General features: G+C 41.1%; 1 protein-coding gene across 4 annotated transcripts in view; it reads right to left on the bottom strand.

Annotated features, from left to right (window-relative positions):
• The window catches only part of CUX1 (cut like homeobox 1), a 267,930-nt gene that overhangs the window by 168,761 nt on the left and 77,926 nt on the right, over positions 1-21,243 (bottom strand). For all 4 annotated transcript variants that reach the window (XM_069945829.1, XM_069945827.1, XM_069945826.1 and 1 more), the window contains exon 3: positions 13,461-13,508. In XM_069945829.1, coding sequence (XP_069801930.1) covers positions 13,461-13,508 — 48 coding nt within the window. The remainder of the gene's footprint in view (positions 1-13,460; positions 13,509-21,243) is intronic.

Here is a 21,243-nt window from a genome sequence, read left to right as displayed (position 1 = left end):
CTGCCTGCTCACGATGCTAGCAAACTGTGAGCCTGAAGCTTATTGTGTAACTCTTATACAGACAGGTGTCAGATTTATGTCACCTTATCACCCCAAGCACAGACTGAACTTTTTGGAGACATGCTTGTCATTGAAACCAATGAAGATGACACAAGGCAGAGACAACATTGAAACTAATAGTCATTCATAAGCCCACAACCCTTTACTGTCGAAATAAAGAACTATATTTCTTTACTAGGTTACAACAATGTGCACAGTGCAAACTTAACAGGTGATCCAAATAGTCTTGATGCATGCTTATGAGGCAATGGAACACAGAGAAACTGGAAAGGGATTCTTTTTTGTGATGTTTATGTCATGTTTTTATTTTATTATATCCAACTTTAAGCGGAAGTCCAGCAAATATTTTTTTATTAAAATATTGTTCTGTGTTTCCCCGAAAATAAAACACCTTCCTAAAATAAGACACCCCAGCTACTCTACCCTCTAGTCTAAAGCAAGGCATCCCCCCAAAAGTAAGGCCACCAACTGCACCCCCATGACTCACCTAATCCCCTTATGGACCAGGAAACAGGCGCCGCAGGCAGCCTGGTCCACGTCCCCCACGTCCTCCGCACTGGTGGCTGCTGGAGAGGATGGTGGCAGGGGGACACTGAGGGACACAGGGCACTGGAGGGACACTGAGCATCCCTCTGCCATCATCCTCTCCAGAAGCCACAGCCCGCACAGCTCTAAGAGTTGGGTCGAGACATCACCATTTTACCCAGGAAGTGAAGCCGTGATGCAGTAGTAAGTGCAGGCAAAAAAGCACTTTATAAGCATTTCCCATAAGAAGTGTATATTGGGGATTTGTATAACTTTTGGGGGGCAATACAATACTTTAATAAAAATTTTTACCAACTTCTCCTTTAAATGTTATTAATATAAATGAAATTTGCTTAAACAACATTTATGTAACAAAAATATAACTAATAGAAACGGTTTTCCTTTTTTTAAATGTTGTAGCTATTTAGGTTTTAAGAAACCTCCCTGGAGACAATTATATTGTAAAATGTTCAGCATGGTCTGTATAGACATTTCAGCAGGGTGTCTGCACTTTATGGCAGAGTCAAATGTCAGAGATTATTGTATTCCCCCCCCCCTCCCTTAGACACCAGGGAGTGACAAAAGAGATGCATAAAGGGTATTCTGCATACTAAAAATTGTTTATTGTTGGGACCACAATCAAAATAATTATAATAAAATAATAATTAAAAATAAAACATACTCCCCACCTTGAAGGTCCTCCTCTGATGTCTGTCTTAGAAGTAGCTAAAAGAGTGTTCACTGGGAGAACAGACATCACAGGGGATAGATAAGTAGTATTATTAGTTTATTTGTAGGCCCAGTAATATGTAACCAATTTTTAGTTTCTGAATCACTTTCCTAAGGAGCCCAAACGACAAAGCATGTATTTTTTCAGTACTGATCAACCTTTCTACTAATGGTTATGGGCAGTAAATACATGTATTAAAGTGACCCTTACCACCCTGCCTTATTAAGGCTTCTAGTAATACAATACAGCTGTTATTAACTGCCAGTGACATGGCTCTGCTCATTTTGTCCCAATCTATACAGTAAAGCTAACAAAAGGAGCTATAGGAATTATCGGTCTGTTAGATCTGCTCTAGTTCAAAGTAAATTTCTCAACTGCAATTCATTGATCCAAACTGCTGACATTGTTAGATAGCTGTTGGGCCAAGGACACATACTGTTCCTTCCATACAGTATATCAGTCTGTGCTTCCATAACATACAAAAATGCCTTAATTTTCAGTGTCGAAGAGGCTTTCTCAAGGGATGGAAGTGAAGAGACATGCCAGGCCCAAGGGATGGAAGGAGGGTGAAAAGGCATGCCAGGCCCAAGGGATGGAAGGAGGTTGAAAAGGCATGCCAGGAATAGAATGGGAGTGAAGAGTCTTGAGAAAGCCTCTTTGCAGCAGAGCATATGTTTTACTCTATGTTATGGAAGCACAGATGTACATATGCGGTACTTTGTGTCACCATGCTCTAATAGTTATCTAACAACATTAGATGTTTGACAGATTCACTTTAAAAATTGAAGTATTTTTAATATTTCCGTGAATAGTAATGGCTCTGTGGTTTTAATCTGACAAACCACAACACCTGCATAGAGTTTGCATGTTCTCCTGGGTTTGTGTGGGCTACTAGACTGATACACTATAATAGGTTAATGTGGAAATTAGACTGTGCTGCATACAGGGACCAATACCACTGTGGACTATTCCAATACAAAAACAAACTAGTGTGCCAAATAGGGTACCTTGCATTTGAATATATCACAAAAAAATAAGGTTCGAAAGCCTAGAACTCACCCTAAGTGTACCCCCCTAGAAGTAACATAAGTGTGATTAAAATGTTAGTCACGTAGTCCCTTAACTAGTTTTGCTCCACCAAGAGCGTCATCAGGTTATAAGCCTATAAAAATTAAAAGTTATATTTTACTATTAGGAGATTATGCTTCGAGTGAGCTCAGTGCTTTTGACCCTTATTGTTTGGTGGTCTGTTGCTGTACAGCCTTGAGGAATATGATGACTAAAAAGAAGAAAAATCACCATTTACATAATGTATTATCTGGTGACAGGGTGCAGGCCTGAATGTCAAACATAGTATTTGGGTTGACTCTTCAGAAAAGTTCACACTGGCAAATAAAACGTTGTACCTTCGAGAACAGAGTAAAAATAACTAACAGATAAATATATATATGTTTGAAACTGAATTCTTTTATCACATAAATAGATTTCAATTAAGTGTGAATCAGTAAAAGTGGCTTACAATAATGTGCCTATTTCTATAATAAAGAGCGGCACTTGGTGTCTACGGAGCCTACAGCAATTGTCTGCTGTTTAGTTCAATTGAGAGAATTATGGTTCAATTTCAGAGCTGCGAGAAGCTTCACGTTTTCTAAACATTATATTTCAAATCCAATTGCTAGTCATTCTTACGTTATGTATAGCGCATATTACTGCTCTTCCCCAGCTTCATTACACAAGCAACAAGTGAACTGGCTCCAACTACTTCACGGGAATTGTACTAAATCATCATTTAACAATCAAATTGCAACGCTATCGCGTAGGCCTGGGAATCAATCACTTTCTGAGACTGAGGGATATCCAAGTCTCTATAATGGATACAGTCTTAGTATTAGGAAGCATCAAAGCTTGGTGTGGGGGACAGGGGGAGGGGGTTCAGACGTACAAAGGAGTCTGTTAGGTTTTAGGACTTGCTGCCAGGTTCCTTCTCATCAAATCTGACAAATACCAACTAAAGTGTCCCAATAGAACCTCTGTGTATGAAGTCTTTCAGGTTCAGGAGTCATCCCATTATCAGAGGACACACTAAAAGGCAACACTTGATTAAAGGTGTATTGAATGGGTTGGACCACAAATAACATTTATTACCTATTAACAGAAACAACACTGACAATAGGTGAAGCACACATTTTAATCAAGCCTTAATTTGCCAAAACTGGGATGTTTAAGTCCTGCGGAGGAATGCCCAACTTAAAGGCGAAGTATTTATGAACTTCTCCCAACTTGAAGCCCTATTACATGGAGCGATTATTGTTTAAAAATGTCAATATAACAATCAAAAATGAGCGATAATCTCTCCGTGAAATAACCCCCCGAGATCACACAAGTGAAAAATCATTAATTTTTGTCTTTCAACATGTGGAAAAATTATCGTTGGCAGTTCGCCAATCATTCACATATCTGTTCGTGAAATAAGTCGTTCACTGATAAGACAAGTTGTGTGAGTCTGTCTGAGGGAACGATTAGCGACCATATAACGTTGTAAAAACGATCATCCATAACAGTAATTGGTGAATGTAATAACCTCAAAATTGTTCACTACAAAATTGCTAATTTTCACTGGCAATCGATAGTTTTAGTAAATCTTTAAATAATAATTGCTACGTTTACTAGGGCACTGTGAGGTTGTCCAGCAGCTTAAAGGGGTACTCCAGCGAAAAGCTTTTTCCCAGTATTTGAAACACATTACAAAGTTATATAACTTTGTAATATGCTTCAATCACCTATCTGCCCCCCTGCCCTATCTCCCCCCCCCCAACCCCACTACCAGGAAGTGATGTAAACGCCTTCTTACCTAATGACTGTTGACCCCAGGCTTTTCTGTAGCAGCGATTTTGTGACAATGACATCATCAAGAGGGAGGCGGGTCTAAGCCCTGTTTGGCCAGCCTACCTTTGTCAGATGACACAGGTTGCTCAGCTCTCATTGGCTGAACAAGAAATAAGCCATCTAACAGTTTTACAGAGTCAGTTAGACATCACAAGAGACAAAGTGCATCATGGGAAACCCCAAACCAGGAAGTAAAGACAAAATGAGAAATTCAAAAGGAGACAAACTCCGGAGGGATGGTAAATGTAAAAACTATGTTAATAATTGAATGATTGGGCTTTTTTTTTTTTTATCAGCGCCAGAGTATCCCTTTAATAGTTCAGTGGTTAGCCTTACAGCACTAGGGTCCTGGATTCTATTCCAGCCAGGTCAACACCTGCATGGAGATTGTTGGCAAGTACGTACACAGCTCTGCTTTATTCTCCTGGTATCAGGACCATACATGGCACAAAACATGCCAACAATACTCTCCCAATGTTCAGTGATTGTTGGCTTTTGTCTCTTGTAAAGTAAATCTCTGGACTTGAAAAGACTGTCTTTCCATAATAAAAAATAAAAAAAATAAAAAGCATTGCTAATGCTACAATGAAAAAAAAAGTATCCCGTAGCAAAAAACGTGATACGTTCTCTAATTGATATGGAAATTTCCACTAGGCAACTGAATTGGACTAAAAAAGTGAAGTGTTCACTTAGCAGAGCTCAATGATGGTTGGAGTCGGGTTTCACAATGAGGCCTTCCAACAGAAAGCAGACCTCAAGTGAAATATTACCGCTCTCAACCAGTTATACCAGTGACAATAAAGACATACATTTGACCGCGCAAAGAATCTCCTATAAACACATGTCACACTGCAAGTTCATCTCCCCCGCTAATCTGCTGCTCCTCTATATACCTGCCTAATCTCTAGGTTTATACAAACTATTCCTTTCCAGTATTCCATGGGCCTGGCTTTATGTCCACTTATGTGCAGAAAACTTTAAATAAAGCATGCTTTGTAGGAAAGAGATAAGATTCTTAAAGTCACAAGACTGCACCATGAAATTCCCCGTTACAAGTGGCTAGCAGATAGCACTGGAATAATCTCGAGCGGACTTGCTACCACAGCTAGAAACAGCAGACGGTGCCATGGTGAACATCGCACTCTGCTTCCACTGTCCTCACTTCACCCTGCAGCATTCCAATGAATTTGCGCAAAATAAAACGTCCCGGCACCCTCCAGCTGTAAAAACCTCCATACTAGATTGTATAGATCGACATGCACAAATCTGTACACTTGTAATTCTTCTCACAAGCCTTTTTATGTTTTATTTCTAAAAGTCATTGTTTACTTTTACCAATATACAGTGAATCATCAAATGTTACCATCTGATATACTGCAAAACAAAGAATTGCAATCACGTGATTCTAAGGTATATATATATATATATATATATTATATATATATATATATATATATATATATATATATATATATATATATATATATATATATATATATACACACACACATACATACATACAGTGGCGGAACTACCGCCATAGCAGCAGTAGCCGTTGCTATGGGGCCCGCCTCGTCAAGGGGCCCGGCGGGCAGGTCAGCCTGGGTGATGTCCCCTGGCTAGCCGTTCAGGACGTTTGTCCTGAAACCAGCTAACCAGGGGAGAATAGTTTGCGCATAGAAGCCGGCCCACAGCCACTCACACAGGGCCCGGCATCACTGTCACCTGTACAGAGCATAGAGAGGGGGAGATAACAATCCGCGCTCCCCCTCCTCTCCCCCGGTCACTGTGCGGCATCGCTGATTGGAGGAGAGACTCCTCTTCTTCTGCAGCAGCTTCTGCTATCTGCCTGCACGGAGGATTCTGTGACTTCCTGTGACGGATGGATGACCTCTGACCCTTTCCTGACGGACCTCAGACAGTGACAACTCCTTGTGTAAGTATATTCTGTCACTGATAAGGGGGGGGGGGAGGGGGGAGCATGGTGGCTCCTTACACACAACTATTGTCAGCAGCATAAGTGTGGGGTTTTACTTCTACAGGAGTTGTGACAGTGAAGGACTACAACTCCCAATGTGGCCTGCTGTCTGTGGCCCCCTCCCCCCAAAGACTCAAATGAGGCACAGACTGCATAGAGACCACACTGGGAGTTGTAGTCCCACACAGTCTATATACAAAGCTTCCCTTTGACTGCAGCTCCTGCAGAACTGAAAAGCTCATCCTTATGCATAATAATAGTCTTTCATGTATATGAATTGTCCCATTTTACTTATTTTTTGTAAATAGGGAGGGGGGGGGGGAGGGGATCAAAATTGTAAAAAGATAAATAATCATTTTTGTGATCACCACATGTGGAAACCTCCAATGTATGGAAATAGAACCGTATGGATCCTGTGTGGTGATCATCGTACTCAGGACCAGATTTATTATATATTTTTTTAATGGCCATATCAAATCCTATAAAATAATTAGAGACTAATAATTTTCATCTACCCCAAAATGGTACTATGGCGGTGTTATCCAGTCACAGTATGGTGGTATCAGGTCTGGTATGGTGGTGTTATTCAGTCACAATATAGCAGTATCAGGTCTGGAATGATGGTATTATCTAGTCACAGTATGGTGGTATCAGGTCTGGTATGGCGGTGTTATTCAGTCACAATATAGCAGTATCAGGTCTGGAATGATGGTATTATCTAGTCACAGTATGGCGGTATCAGGTCTGGTATGGTGGTGTTATTCAGTCACAATATAGCAGTATCAGGTCTGGAATGATGGTATTATCTAGTCACAGTATGGCGGTATCAGTTCTGGTATGGTGGTATTATCTAGTCACAGTATAGCAGTATCAGGTCTGGTATGGCAGTATCATCCAGTCACAGTATGGTGGTATTGTTCAGGTCTGTTATAGCGGAGTTATCCAGTCACAGTATAGTGGTATCAGACCTGGTATGGCAGTGTTAAATGTGTATTGTCTGAAGCTATTACCTACCAGTCCTGTGATGTGATGGCTACAGACAATATGCAGATCATGTAGAAAAAAAGATTCAGACAATGCATGTGGTAAAAACCATGCATCCATTTCTTCCCCAGAAGTCGTGTGCTGTTACCAGGATTATTGGACATACGGCTATTAGGTACTTGATGGGGGTTTGGTTGGAGTTGCATATGGTGACGCAAATGTGGGAACATAGCCAAAGACTAATCAATTATCAAAGTGATTGTTTATAATGTAGTAAATCATGATGATAATTGGTGAGTGAAAAGGGAACATCTTTAGGTTTAGCGCCGGAGCGATAAATACGGCCCTAGACATAGGTGTACGTGTGCAGATCCCCTCTGCTCTGCCGTACTTGCATGTACACTTGGGGGGGGGGTTCAGAGTCAGAGCTCCAGGCACCGTTATAGAGGACTGACTGGGGGGGGGGGGGCCCCATTGGAAAGCTTGCTATGGGGCCCAGCTATTTCTAGTTACGCCCATATATCTATCTATCTATCTATCTATCTATCTATCTTAATCAGTGAGTGAAACATTATACTGGACTAAAGGTGAGAAAAAAATCCATATATATTGTTACGTTTTACATATGCTTTTTTTTTTAGAATGAAGTGATTGGCCTCAACTCGGAAAAGCTTCCCATGCACAGAGCTTTGTCAATCTTTCTTGAGGGTGGGATCACACAACGAATCTGCTGCGGATCCTTAACTGTCATTTTCAATAAGAATCCATACAGTATGTAAAAGTCAGCGCCCTTCACCCCCACAGCCCAGTACATTCATTATTGGATCTGTGCGATGGCTTGCTTGGGGGGTTTCCAGCGTCTTTTGGCGCTCAGCCAATCAGTGCACTGCCCCGCCGCAGGACACTGGAGGTGTGTAAAAGCATGTACCCGGTAATCGGCAGTGGGGGGGGGGGGGGGTGAAGGGAGCTGACTTTTACATATTTTTATAATCCCACTGTGAGTATGTAATCTCATTAAAGTGACAGTGACGGTATCCACAGCGGATACCTTCAGAGGGATGCTGAGTGTCCCTCCAGTGCCCTGTGTCCCTCAGTGTCCCCCTGCCATTATCCTCTCCAGCAGCCACAGCCTGCACAGCTCTAGGAGTTGGGTCGTGACATCACCATGTTATCCAGGAAGTGACATCACCATGTTATCCAGGAAGTAAAGCCTTGATGCAGTAGTAAGTGCAGGGAAAAAGCACTTCAGAAGAATTTCCCGTAATAAGTGTATATTGGTTATTTGTATAACTTTTGGGGGGCAATACAATACTTTAATAAAAATGTTCGCTGGACTTCTCCTTTGAAGGAAATCTATCAGGTCCATATAGATCTAATTACACACACACACACACACACTTATTTATCTGACAAATCATTGAAGCCAAAGCCAGTTACAGACTACAAAAAGACAACAGGCCAGAAAGGAAAGACTGAGATTTCTCCTCTTTTCAAATCTATTCCTGGCTTTGGCTCCAAGAATCTGTCAGATAAATCTGTGTGTGTAATAGGGCCTTATTAGGTACAGAGCTGCAGAAACAGGCAGATAGGTGACAGGGCTGAGCCTCCAGTCCTGCACATCAATTAGTTAAGGAATGGAGAGGTGGGAGAGGAGGCGTGCATGCTCTGGCTCAGCATCTCTTCAACTTCCAAAGAAAAATGCAATTTTAGAACTTTGCAAATGACCATCAGCAAAGCATTATAGCATTATATGTTTTATCTCCCTATGACCAATGGGCAGCTCTGTAACTGGTACAGACCTGACAGATTCCCTTTAAGGTATATGCAGCAGATATGCAACAAAAACGCAGAGGATTTGTTGGTACAGATTTGATGCTGTGTTCAGTTATTTAGATCTAATCTGCTGCGAGTTTGCTGCGAGTTTGCTGCGTATCGCAGCAGCAAATACGCTGCATATATGGTGTGTGGGTTTATACCCTAATGGTTGTATTTTAATTGAAATAGCTGTTTGTACCTGGTTTTAAAGTCAATTGACTTTTTTTCCAGATCTGCCAACAGATCCACACTTAATCCATATGATTAGGTAGGGAACTGCAGATTTCCCTGGTTAAACTATACAGATTTTCTGACGCTATATCAGCCTTGCGTGAACAATAAAGGGGTTGTCTAAAGACAGGATTTCTAGATTTTACTGGGTGCATGTTAAATTTGATCAGCCAATCATTTGCTACAGTAGTGTCCGACCTCAGGCAGTTGTTGGATGACCAGGCAGTTCATACTAAGGAAACACGTCAACAGAAAGTAGTGAAGACTGGACGATAACAGACTGGATGCTGCAGGTGACTGGGATGGGCGAGTATAACAGGCTGCAATAACTAAGAAAAAAATCCTTTCCTTAGCAATCCCTTTAGGAGTCAATAGCAAAGCAAGGAGTAGCTGAGAATATGAATTTTCCAGCAGCTCTTGAATTTCTTGTAATAACACTGTTCTAGGTAAATGCAATACTAGAAGCTACCATATATATCTGTCAAAGGTGGTTCAAAGTGAACGTTCATCTTAATTCTACTATACTCCAGCACCACCCATACAAAAGATGGGGGCCTTTTATAAAAACAGACATTTTTATGTCTTAAAGAAAATGTTTAGCCTGAAACTTAAGTCATCTATATATCTATGCACATCTTTCCAAAAGGTACAGAAATAGCAGTGTTAAAGCCTAGCCCCTTCCAACCTTTTGCATTTCACTACAGACTCACGTGTTGTGTGTGAGATGGCTGCTAACAGGATTTTTTTCCCCCCCCTCTGGCAGCAGCACCCAACGCATTTCACAAGGTAACATCCATTGAGCAGCAAGTAGCAGATGATGCTTAAGAGGTTAACTCGGCATATATCTGGCACCTCTCCAGCCTTTGTAGAAGAATCACTACTAATGTGAGAGCACAAAGCATAGTCCAGGCCAGCCGTGATTAATAGACTGCTGAATACGCTCCTTTCCTCACACACACACACTTTTCATTCCCCTGCTTCCATAGATCATGGACTTATCCTCGAAATATCTGACTGAAATTGAATTTGGCTTCTCTCTCAACCGTTCATTTCCTATGTTATGCAAGGTTATATCCTTTTCTGCATGAGCAGAACCAAACCAGCTGCAGCTCGGGAGAAGAAAATATGTTTTCAATTATGGAGCTGGCCTGAAAACAGAATGGTAGATCTGAGAGCGCCCTTAATAGAGCCATCATTGAATGAACCTGCTAGACGCAATCCTATTAATTAGGTGTTTAGCCTTACACAGGGAACCTTTGATACCGCCAGCACGTTCTACCTGGCATGCTGGAGCTTTGTAACGCAGCAGGAAGTTAATATGGCAAACTTCCTCAATTGGCTATGCAAAGGTCTGACATTTGAAACGGAGATGATTGCGATGAAATATTGACTTTCAGGAGTGTGTTAGGCAATGAAGAGAATGAATCAGAATTTACTGAGCTAGCAATGCGAGCCGCCACACTATGGCGGGATTATTTTTCCCTCAAGGAGGGAGGCTGAGGAAAGAAAAGCGTTTAGGAAAAAAAGAAAAAAAAAATATTGCAGTTTTCTTGCACAAGCTACAGGGATTTTCTGCTCCGATCCCCATTTAGGAAATGGAGTTTGTTTCGAGGGGGGAATAAGCATGAAACAATAAAAAAATAACAGCGAAAAACACAATAGGGTCTGGAGCCGCATTCTCTTCTATTTTTCAATTACTCTGGTACCACTGGGAGGAAGTGACAGCCTTGAACTCATAAAAGATATCTTGGTCATTTATACTCCATCCGTGTTCTCTTCTGTCACGCAGCACATTTACTTGTAACTGTGTAATACACTTATTGTTAGGACCAGCGTGATGTAACGATTCATGCCGACACATCCAATGTTTCCACTATACTGCCGAATGCAGAAATACAAAAAACTTTACGCGTCCTGGCATAAGATATTAAGTAAGGGCATTTTTCTATATAAAACTTATAAGGGGTTTTCCGAATGTAATAACACAACAATAGAACCATTATTCACCTGATAAATCTCTTGCCGCCGCCGCTGCTGCCATGATGCCCCTCCCCCCAGTTTGTTTACTTGACGTGCCTGTATACCCATGTGACTGCTGCAGCCAATCACTGCCCTCGGTGTATGGCAGTGAGAGATCAGGCTGAAGTGAGTATATGGGCCAGTCACTGCTGCAGCCAAGTGAACAAAGACTGGCCGGAATCACCAGAGCAGCAGTGCTGGAGTGGCAGGCAGGGGATCTATGGGGTCTAAGAAAAACAAAGTAATTGTACCTGTTCTGAGCGCATGATTTGCACGATCTAAACACACCAGCCCTACATTATAGCTGTATATTCAGTACGGACCTCCGAGTTTACGTTCTGTACAGGTTGAGGTCTGGACAGAACATCAACTCGGAGGTTAATACTGGATATACAGCTATAGTGTAGGGTTGTGCTAATAATACGTACGGAACAGGTACAACTACTTTGTTTTTGTTGGTACTATTATTGGGATATTTAGGTGATCCAACTGTCCCTAGTACGCAGCTAGTTCACACAGACAGCACTCGGGTACGCACCCACTGTTTTTTAAGGCCCTATTACACAAAGCTATAATCGTTTTGTGTAATAGAAGACAACCATCAGCAGACATGCACAATGTCTTTCAACACCAACGATCAGCCTATCAACGACCTGCTGCCGTCGCTCCGTGCAACAGGAGCGGCGGCAGCAGACCGACGATGTGCTCTATGGGCTGCCCTCGAAGATTGCCGCCCCCCCCCCCCCGGGTCTTCACCCGCGTGTAATAGCGCTGGCAGCAAGCGAATGAATGAGGAACAAGCGAACGCTGACCTGACAGGTTAACACTCGCTTGCTGTCTACATCGCCCAGTGTAATGGGGCTTTATTCTAGATCTATGGGGTCTATTGATGTTTTGTTATTTTATCACACTGATCTAAGCTTTGGCAGATAGAAAGTAGAAATTTTCAACTGTCAGGGAGCCTTCCTGTTGAAAGGAAGAAATCCTGGATAACTATAATAAAAAAAATATACATATACAACTTGCTGATAGACTTTGGGGGGCAAATATCAACTCTTTCACCCCCCAAAAAAAAAAAAATAGTGTAACCAAAATTTTGATTATGTAAAATTGACAATTGCTCAAAAATCTGGGACAATTATTTACCAAAACCTACAAAAAAACACTGGTAAATGATTGGTAAGCGTTCTACGCATATGCAGGCTGCGATCATACAACTAACAAATTTATTTATACGTCACTGATCGCATCTTTTGAGCTAACCTTAAAATCATTGTTAACCGTTCGCTAAGGCTAGGTTCACACTGCGTTTTTGCAATCCATTTAATATATACATTTTATGGAAAAAATGGATGCAAAAAACGGATGCAATTGTGTTTTGCATTGACTTTCATTATAAAAAAAAAAAAAACGGATCAAAACGGATGCTTTTTTTTAACGTACAGTAAAGTGTTGACACTACTTTTCTGTATGTTGAAAAAAACGCATCCGCTTTGAAAGACCACAGTGCTTTCAGGCTCACTGTATTGTTTACAGAGTGTATTAGCTTTACATGGTACTATAGTTTTGTCCCATTTAAGTAAATGGGATGGGCCATTGTGTCTGTGTAAACGATGAAGGTGACATGGGGACTACACATATATGTCCCCATATAAGTGGACCTATAAGATAGTCAATTGTTCTTTATGTCCTGAAAAATCTCTTTAATTTCTAAGAAAAAGATTGGGCTAACCTAAGCTTTAAAGAGAACTGGTGGCAAGTTTGTTATTTATACCATCTTTTAGCCTCAACAAACAAAGATGTGTTTTGGCCACATAGTATACCTAAAGCAAAATTAAGGGGAGCAAAACTTTAGCATAGTTGGAAATGATTGATGCCAGTTCTGATGCCCACGTTACACACTGTAGCTATATATTATAACCACACATATCTAAATATTTAAGAATTTAGCCAAATCCAAAGTGAATTGTATTGTGGCCTAGATGCTGTATCACTCTAAGGCAAACTCTGAGGCAGGCTAAACCTATGTGTATACTTTCTACACAGTAAATCAAGACAAGGGCTACTAACATATACAGTATACATAAATAAATGACACATGCAATGGGTTCTCCGGTGGGTGGATGAATGAATCGTTATGTATTAACGTAAAATAAAACCACCATAAAACTTTCCTCAATAAACAGTAATAAACGTTTTCTGCTGACAGTACGAGACTTTAAGTGGTCTTACCTCTGCTTGGAAACTCTTCAACAACGGAGCTACCTGTTTGCGCAAGTCCTGTGAAGAACAGAGATAATTATTAGCTTTGTGAAGTCCGCATTGTGAGAAGCCAGCAGAAAGAGAATTACATCTCGCTCACAAGCCCCGTCACTAGACGTTAGCTAGACTCGCCTTCATTTGGCAAATCAAACACTCATACAAGTCTCTTATGCTCATGAAAACATTGCATACTTACACATTATAGATCTCATAGGAGAAGTAATCCTAAATATACCCCATAGAATAACATTTCTGGCAATGAAATTATTACTTTTGTTACTAATCCAGGCGAATGGCAGAATAGCAGGCCATGTTTAGATCTTGGCAGCTTGAAGTCTCTAGTGGCCGTCCTTCATTTCCAGTTCTATTTTAAAGACAAGCTCCAGCCAAGTGTATCTCTCCCCCCCATTTTGGCAGTCGCCCTTCCCCCAAAACCACGATCTTTGGGAGCTCTTAAAAATCTACTCATACTAAGCCTTATTCACTGGCAGCTACTACACGCGGCTCCTAAAGAAAACAGGCAAGGCTTTTATGTCTTCAGGCTTCAACCTTCTTACATACGTATAGACTACTTCACCGTATAACACCACAGACCATTGGCTCAGATGTCTCCTGTTTGTTGAATTCACTGAAAAAATTTCTGCTTATATGAAAAATGTATTGCCCCATGTAAAGAAACCAAATACAATGAAGATAGAAAAACTAAACAAAAATACACAAAACTGTAGTATACTATGCCAACCAAAATGTATACATTAAAAGCAGATGTAGCATTGTAGACTACATATGGCCTATGTGGGCATACTGTAGCATTGACAAAATTCCTTTCTGACTGCACTCCAACGTATACCCACAGGATACAGCCAAAATGTGATAGGAGCCGTTTCTTAGATCTATGGCCAACCTATACTGCACACATCCGGGCCTGTACAAGAACAACAATATCAGCTCACAACTCAACATAGGAGCTAATGCGTTTTGGGCTTTCAGTCTACTCTGAGACAGGCGACCCCTTGCACCTGGCTAAGCTTTTTTATGTACAGTACTCTTCTTCAGAAAAAGATTGATATTTGAAGAAAGTGTGTCTAATCTTTAAGGAGTTTTCTTATAAAGAAAACCCCTTGTGTAAATAAATGCTGCGTGCTGCAGTTGCCAGTTTTTTACTCCTCCGGCAATGATCTGTTATTGCAGAGGAAAACCATGTCTGGCCATACATTGGCATTACATGGCGCCACACAAATAATTGGTCATCCATTTAAAAAGCAATTCACAAAACCTTTTTAATTGCACCCCCCCCCCTGGTAGCCACTGGCACGTATACTCACCACAGCTGATCGGTGCGCCGGATTTGATTTGAACAGCGATGCAGGACCGAAACGAAGCCACGTCGTGGGACACCGATCAGCTATGGTGAGTATACGTGCCAGCACCTTTTGTGAACTGGTTCTTTAATGGAGGGAAGGGGAACACAAGGCCAACTAGATGTTGAAAAACTACAATTCCCATCATGCCTGAAGTTAAACTTTTGGCTTTATCTGTTCAGGCATGATGCGATTTGTAGTTTTGCAACTACTGGAGGATGGGAGGTTTTCTATCTATGGCTTAAAGATGGAATGGGGAACCTTGGGCCCTCCAGCTGTTGCAAAACTACAATTCCCATCATGCCTGGACAGCCAAAGCTTCAACAAGTAAATACATACACACAGTAGGAAATCCATATATATGCATGCACAATAATGTAGGCAAAAGAGCATCCATCAGACAGCTCTTAGGTCCATAACTGATCACTCTAAGTATAAAGACTAGACACTAAAAACCGTAGACTAGCAGGTACGTACAATTTGTTATACAGCATTAGCGTTCAGTAGAATCCTACGTCTAACCATTATCCCGGCAGGTTGAACATAAGCCTCTATACGTCGTAACTTTCCAATTAACTGTTTAATAGAGCCTATGGGAGCATCAATTGTGTATTGATTTAACTAATCAATACTACATGCCACATAAAGACTCCCTCAATGCACATCCTGACTGGACAAAGCTTTCTCAACATATATATTTCCTTTTTTATAAAGGCAGACTGGTTTGTGAGCTTTATGTTCAGTAACAGCATTGAGGCGCTAAGGAGGTAGGGACTGACATGCACAGACCCATAGTCACACATTTTCATAGAAATAGAGGAGAAGTTAATCATTTTAAAGGTTTAGAGTTGCAGAAAGTTAGCTCACAAGAATTACAAAACCCATCAGTCATTTATACTGTTACTTAAAGGTGTAGTCCCATCTGCTAAGCAGAGTGCTCTGGTACCCCATAAAGAATCAACAGAACGCTGGTCAGACGTGCAGTATTATTGTTTCTGTCCCCATTCTTTAGACTGCTGGGTGTTCCAATGGTCGGACCCCCACTGATCAGCTTGTTATTCACTGTCCACATGACTTCTTTAGACACGTTTTAGTAGTATTTTCCTTGAGGTAAATAATTTTTTATTAGACACTGCAAAAGGTTATTTATTACTGTCTGGGAAATCTGTGCAACAATCAAAATGGCCAACGAAGGCATCACTACATGGGTTGTGCCTCTCATTGGAAAACCGGCAGAACCATGTAATGGTACCACTTACTTCCCATACTGCTGTATTACTAGCCAGATTAAAGAGGAATCTGTCAGCTACTATTCACCTTCCAGATTGGTAATCGCTCTTAAGTCAAGTAAACACGTTACCTTTTATATATCTGTCTGTGCTTCCAGAACATAGAAAAATACTTTATTCTGAAGGGTTTAAACTGTAATAAAAGTAATAATGTCACCCAGATATGTTGAAAATTGATATAATAGAGAGGAAAAGGGTTATGTAACAATTTTCTTTTACTATAGGAACCTTTAGGGCCAGTTCACACTGAGTAAATTCAGTGCCCACCTGCCTCCATGTCTGATTCCTTCCCTCTCCGCTCAAACAATTGACATTGACAATTCTTTGAGCGGAGGAGAGCGGAGGCGCGCAAACCCTCCCATAGAGTCTCCATTTGACAATGAGAATTCCGCCGAATTTACTCAGTGTGAGCTGGCCCTTAAAGGGTAAGTCCATGTATTCATATATGCAGTGAAACCTTTCAAAGACCACCTCTTTGAGAAGACCATCCTTTCAACCAGAACAAATTTGCAATTTACAAGTCCACTATGTATTAAACATACTAAGCATCTTCTTTGAGAAGACCACTCCCCAGGAGATCCGTTTTTAATGCCATTTTAGGAGGAAATCTCAATAAGGTTTCGCTGTATATATCGTCGTTCACACAAAAGAGAAATTCTAGAGTTAAGTTACAGCATAGAGATCACAACACTGTACATGGCGACCCCATATAACCCAGATACTTAAGAATCAATCAATAAAGTCCTTTTTTTCCCTCTTTTAAAATCTGAGTCGCTTTTTCACCTTTATAAATAGAAAGTGTTGATTTTAAGTGCATTTCCCAGGTACTTTTGTGCTGGCTGCAGTGATAAATAAAAAATACCTTGATCTGCAGCCATTCACAGCCTACAGAAATTCCCCCTCACAGATCTTGTGAAAATTCCATTAGCTTTAATTATTTACTAGGAGGAGATGTAGATTTCTCTTCCTGACCTATTTTTCAAAGCAATGATTAAACAGAAGAATTGCACTATTGCACATATGCCGAGCGGCCAGGTAAATCTGGAGCAGGACCCCCACGTATGTGGCGGTCTATAGTGTCTGACAGTGCTCTCAAGATGTCACAGACTAAACTGACCACACTGTTGTGTATATAGCATCCAGCACAAGCCTTTATGAATTTCATGGGTAATGAATTACAATATAAGCCAGCCCTGTAACAGCTGGACAGCCCCGTCACGGAGGAATGTGTTAACGGCATATGTACAAAATCTGTATTCTAAGACTGACCTTTCACTGCATGACCCCAAAGGGATGACAAATCTAATACATATTATCTTCGTCATTTCTTGGCTCGTTAAAGGAGGAATGTGAGGAGGCTAATGTAAACCGAGGAGGAAGAAGAAGAAGAGGAGCACCTCTGCTGGCTGAATATGTGTTGATCCCATATTAATGACGACATACCGAAGAAAATTGTGGATGTGCATGCACATAACTAGATTACATACACACATACATTTGTCATTTTCTCTGCAGTCTACCCAATTCAATGACCTGACAAAGTTACTCAATGAGGTCACATTCAGATATGATGGTTATGGTGAGGTTGTTTGCTGTGGAATTTTGGTGTGGTTCATGTATGAAGGGGCTATAGGCAGAACAGCACACTGTTCCAACATATTCAGTGACATAGATCTGGTTTGGTTCTACTGCATATGGTTTATTTGGTAGCAGTTGGACAGTTGTGTTTTTAACACTTTCTACCAGTTGATGCACAGATTTTATTTGTATGTAAGATTAAAAAAGTTATATTTTAGTTGGGTCCCATTAAGGGGGGCGTTTGTCCCCAGGTATTTAGCCTGAGGGATTAGGAGTATATTGTTCATGTGTTTGTTGTGGATTTTAAGTGTGGAATCTGAACCAAACTAAAGAACAACTGAAGCGAATGGGCTTTATAAAAATCTTAAAATGCAAAGGAATAAAAATATACTAAACACTGCATACACATATGTTGTCTGAACCCAGCTAAGGGTCCAACCAGGGCACGATCAATGATGTAAACAAGCGCTTATCTGCTATTCCACAGCCCGACAATCGGTTAGCGAGGGCTGCAGGGACATCGTTACTGATGTCCTTGCAGCCCTTGTTTCATACTTTACCTGTCCAGGCTGCAGGTCTTCTCCTTCTCCCGGTCCCGCACCGCAGCAGCTTTAGAGAGGCCTGTCCGAACTGACAGAGCGCTCAGCCAATCACTGGTCGCGGTGGTTCTGGCCAGTGATTGGCTGAGTGGTCTGTCAGCTCAGACAGGCCGCTCCGAAGCTGCTGCGGCGCGGGACCGGGAGAAGGAGAAGACCTGCGCCTGGACAGGTAAAGTATGAGGTTTGTGAAATAATCGGTCGTCCACATAGCGATGCGCGGGTGGCGACCGATGATTTTAGGTTTGAACCTAAATGAACGATCAGCCAATGACACGATCATCGACTGATCGTTCTCTCTATTCCACGGAGCGATAATCGGCCTGCTTCAGACGATTATCGCTCTGTGGAATAGGCCTCTAACACAGGACTAGCTTATCATTTAATGCATTGGTCTCCAGATGTGGCAATACTACATTTCCCATCATACCTGGACAGCCAAATCCAAAGCTTTAGCTGTCCGGGCATGATGGGAATTGTGGCTTTGCAACAGCTGGAGTGCCGCAGTAGAGACCCATTATCTAATGGGTACAGGGGCCATCTGGCTCCTCCTAGGGAGAGAAAGACTGAACATATTGAAAGTCACCAACTGCCTGATCCTTCAGTTTTTGGGGCTATAAGCCACCAACAGAGGAGTTTAGCAGTGGCTTACCCAAATTTTACCCAATGAGGGTTTGACAGATTCCTATCATAGCAGCTTTCAGACAGGGTGGACACATAATTCATATAGATTATGACAAGTATATTACCCTTTGTAATGGAAAGGGATGAAATCCACAGCAGGATAAAACACCCCATGGATATATAAATTTATAGCGAGCCAAAAAATCTGCACTGAGTTTTTTCTGCAAAATGCGAATATGGTTATGAAAACTCCACAACTGCACTGTAGTTTGCTGGAAATGTCTGGTGTGAAATCCATACTGAAAACCTGCAGCAAACCATTGTGAAAGCCACCTTTGTCATGCGAAAGCTATGTTCCCACGTGAAAAACGTCCGTCTTTATCACAAGACGGATGTTGTTAATGATCATAAACATTAATGATGCCGTCTTTATCAAAAGACGGATGTTGTTAATGATCATGAACATTAATGATGCCCGTCTTTATCAAAAGACGGATGTTTTTTTTACATAAAGATGTCGTGGGAATAGAGCCAGAGGGTGAAATTTGCAGCACCATCAGCAATGTAAGGGTGAAATAAAAAAAAATTAAAAAAAAAGTTTACGGTGATATGCAATCCAAGCATAACCTCCGATTCCAGAAAGATAACTTATCGGGTGATTTCTAAGGTTTGTACAAAACGTCTGAACAGCTTCTGCTGCTTACATAGCTCATGGTGTTTACACAACTTATATGTACGCTGAATGCAAACACAGGAGGATAGGTCATTGTACATCTAATCACCGTCAATAAGGGAAAAATACAGAAGACGGGGGATTAAGGCAGCTCCAGCGAGAAAACATGGAGGCACCAATACTGGATGTGGCATTGGGTTATTTTTAGCTCATCTTTTAATATTCACTATGGTTGGTCACGTCAGATTTCCTGTGCGCTCTCGGATTTGCACACAGGTGCTTACTGCATACAACACTTGTTCATTTTCTAAATATTTATGCAGCCACCTGTTATGTGGGAGAATCGAAACGCAGAAGGGCAAAATGTGTTGTAAGCACGGTTCATAGCCAGGACTTTTTCCATGTGTTTCGAGACAAACGCAGGGCAACAATCCAGAATCAGACTAGAGCTGGATGTGCTGGAGAGAACGGGAATCATTTCTTAAAGGGAAATCACAGCTGACTATCTACAGGGTAGAACAAGTGTAACCAATAGAGTTTATACCATCATTTTAGGCCCAATTTATAAACAAACGTCCAGGAGAGATTTCTCATCTCTAATTCAGTCTCTCTGCTTAATATTCTTTTCTTTTCTTCCCTTTTCATTCTTTCCAGCCCAACTATGTGCAGTATAGGGAAAGTACAAAAAGGCAACAGAAAGAGTTGGGTACAATTTATCATGTCTGAGAAAGGGATGTGCAGGAGATGCGGACAGAGCTTTAAAATGTGTTTGCATTTCGCACGCTCAGCTTACTAATAGTTTCCTTATCACAATCTAAATTCGATAGCAGGCGAAAGGGAAAAGCTGCAAGAGCTCAATAAGCAAACTGAACTCCGAAACATTATGAGGCCTTAGAACTACCAGTATGTACGGCAAATGCTACGCTTTGTTAAAAACTATGAGGCAACTATGACAAACTAATATTATCTATTCAACTTGTCATATGCAATGTACTTCTATGAATCCCACATAGATAACCATTCCTCTAAACTACTACCAAAAAATTCATAAGTTTTTTTTGGCATGGTTTTTCCAAGAGCATAGTGCATTTTGTGGGGAGAGTGCTTCTTCTTCTTCCTTCTATGTTCAGGAGACAGCTTTCCTGTATGTATTTATTTATCAAAAGTGTGAATGAGTTCTAGCTCAAAAAAATATTCCTTAATGTTTCCTTAGGAATCGTTTTTCTTGTTCTTTGTACAAGTATCTGTTATCACTTTTCATTAAAATACCGAAGTATGTCCTACACAATGTGAATTAGTAATCCATAGCAGCCAACAAATCTAAAATTTCTAGGACCCACTGCAAGAAGAAAACTGTCTCTCTCGTGTGACATTTTGTTGGCTACCCTGCAAGTTAATGTTTTAGGCCCCCTGCACGCATCAGGAAAATCTATCCGCATTCCCGATTGATTTTGTGACCCACAGTTCTTATTGCGCACGGAAACCCTTTCGGATTTTTCCTGAAGAGTGTCCCTGTCTGGCAGACACCAGCCAAACCCTTTAACAATTTATTTTAAACCACACAATGAACATGAATAAAGAAAATGCCAGAAATGGCCTTCGTGGTCTTCAAGACTGGTGGGCAGGTGGACT

Source organism: Dendropsophus ebraccatus, chromosome 11 (genome assembly GCF_027789765.1).
Source record: "Dendropsophus ebraccatus isolate aDenEbr1 chromosome 11, aDenEbr1.pat, whole genome shotgun sequence".
Taxonomy (NCBI): domain Eukaryota; kingdom Metazoa; phylum Chordata; class Amphibia; order Anura; family Hylidae; genus Dendropsophus; species Dendropsophus ebraccatus.
Note: the sequence above shows the minus strand (reverse complement) of the source record. Positions and strands in the feature narration are given on the sequence as shown.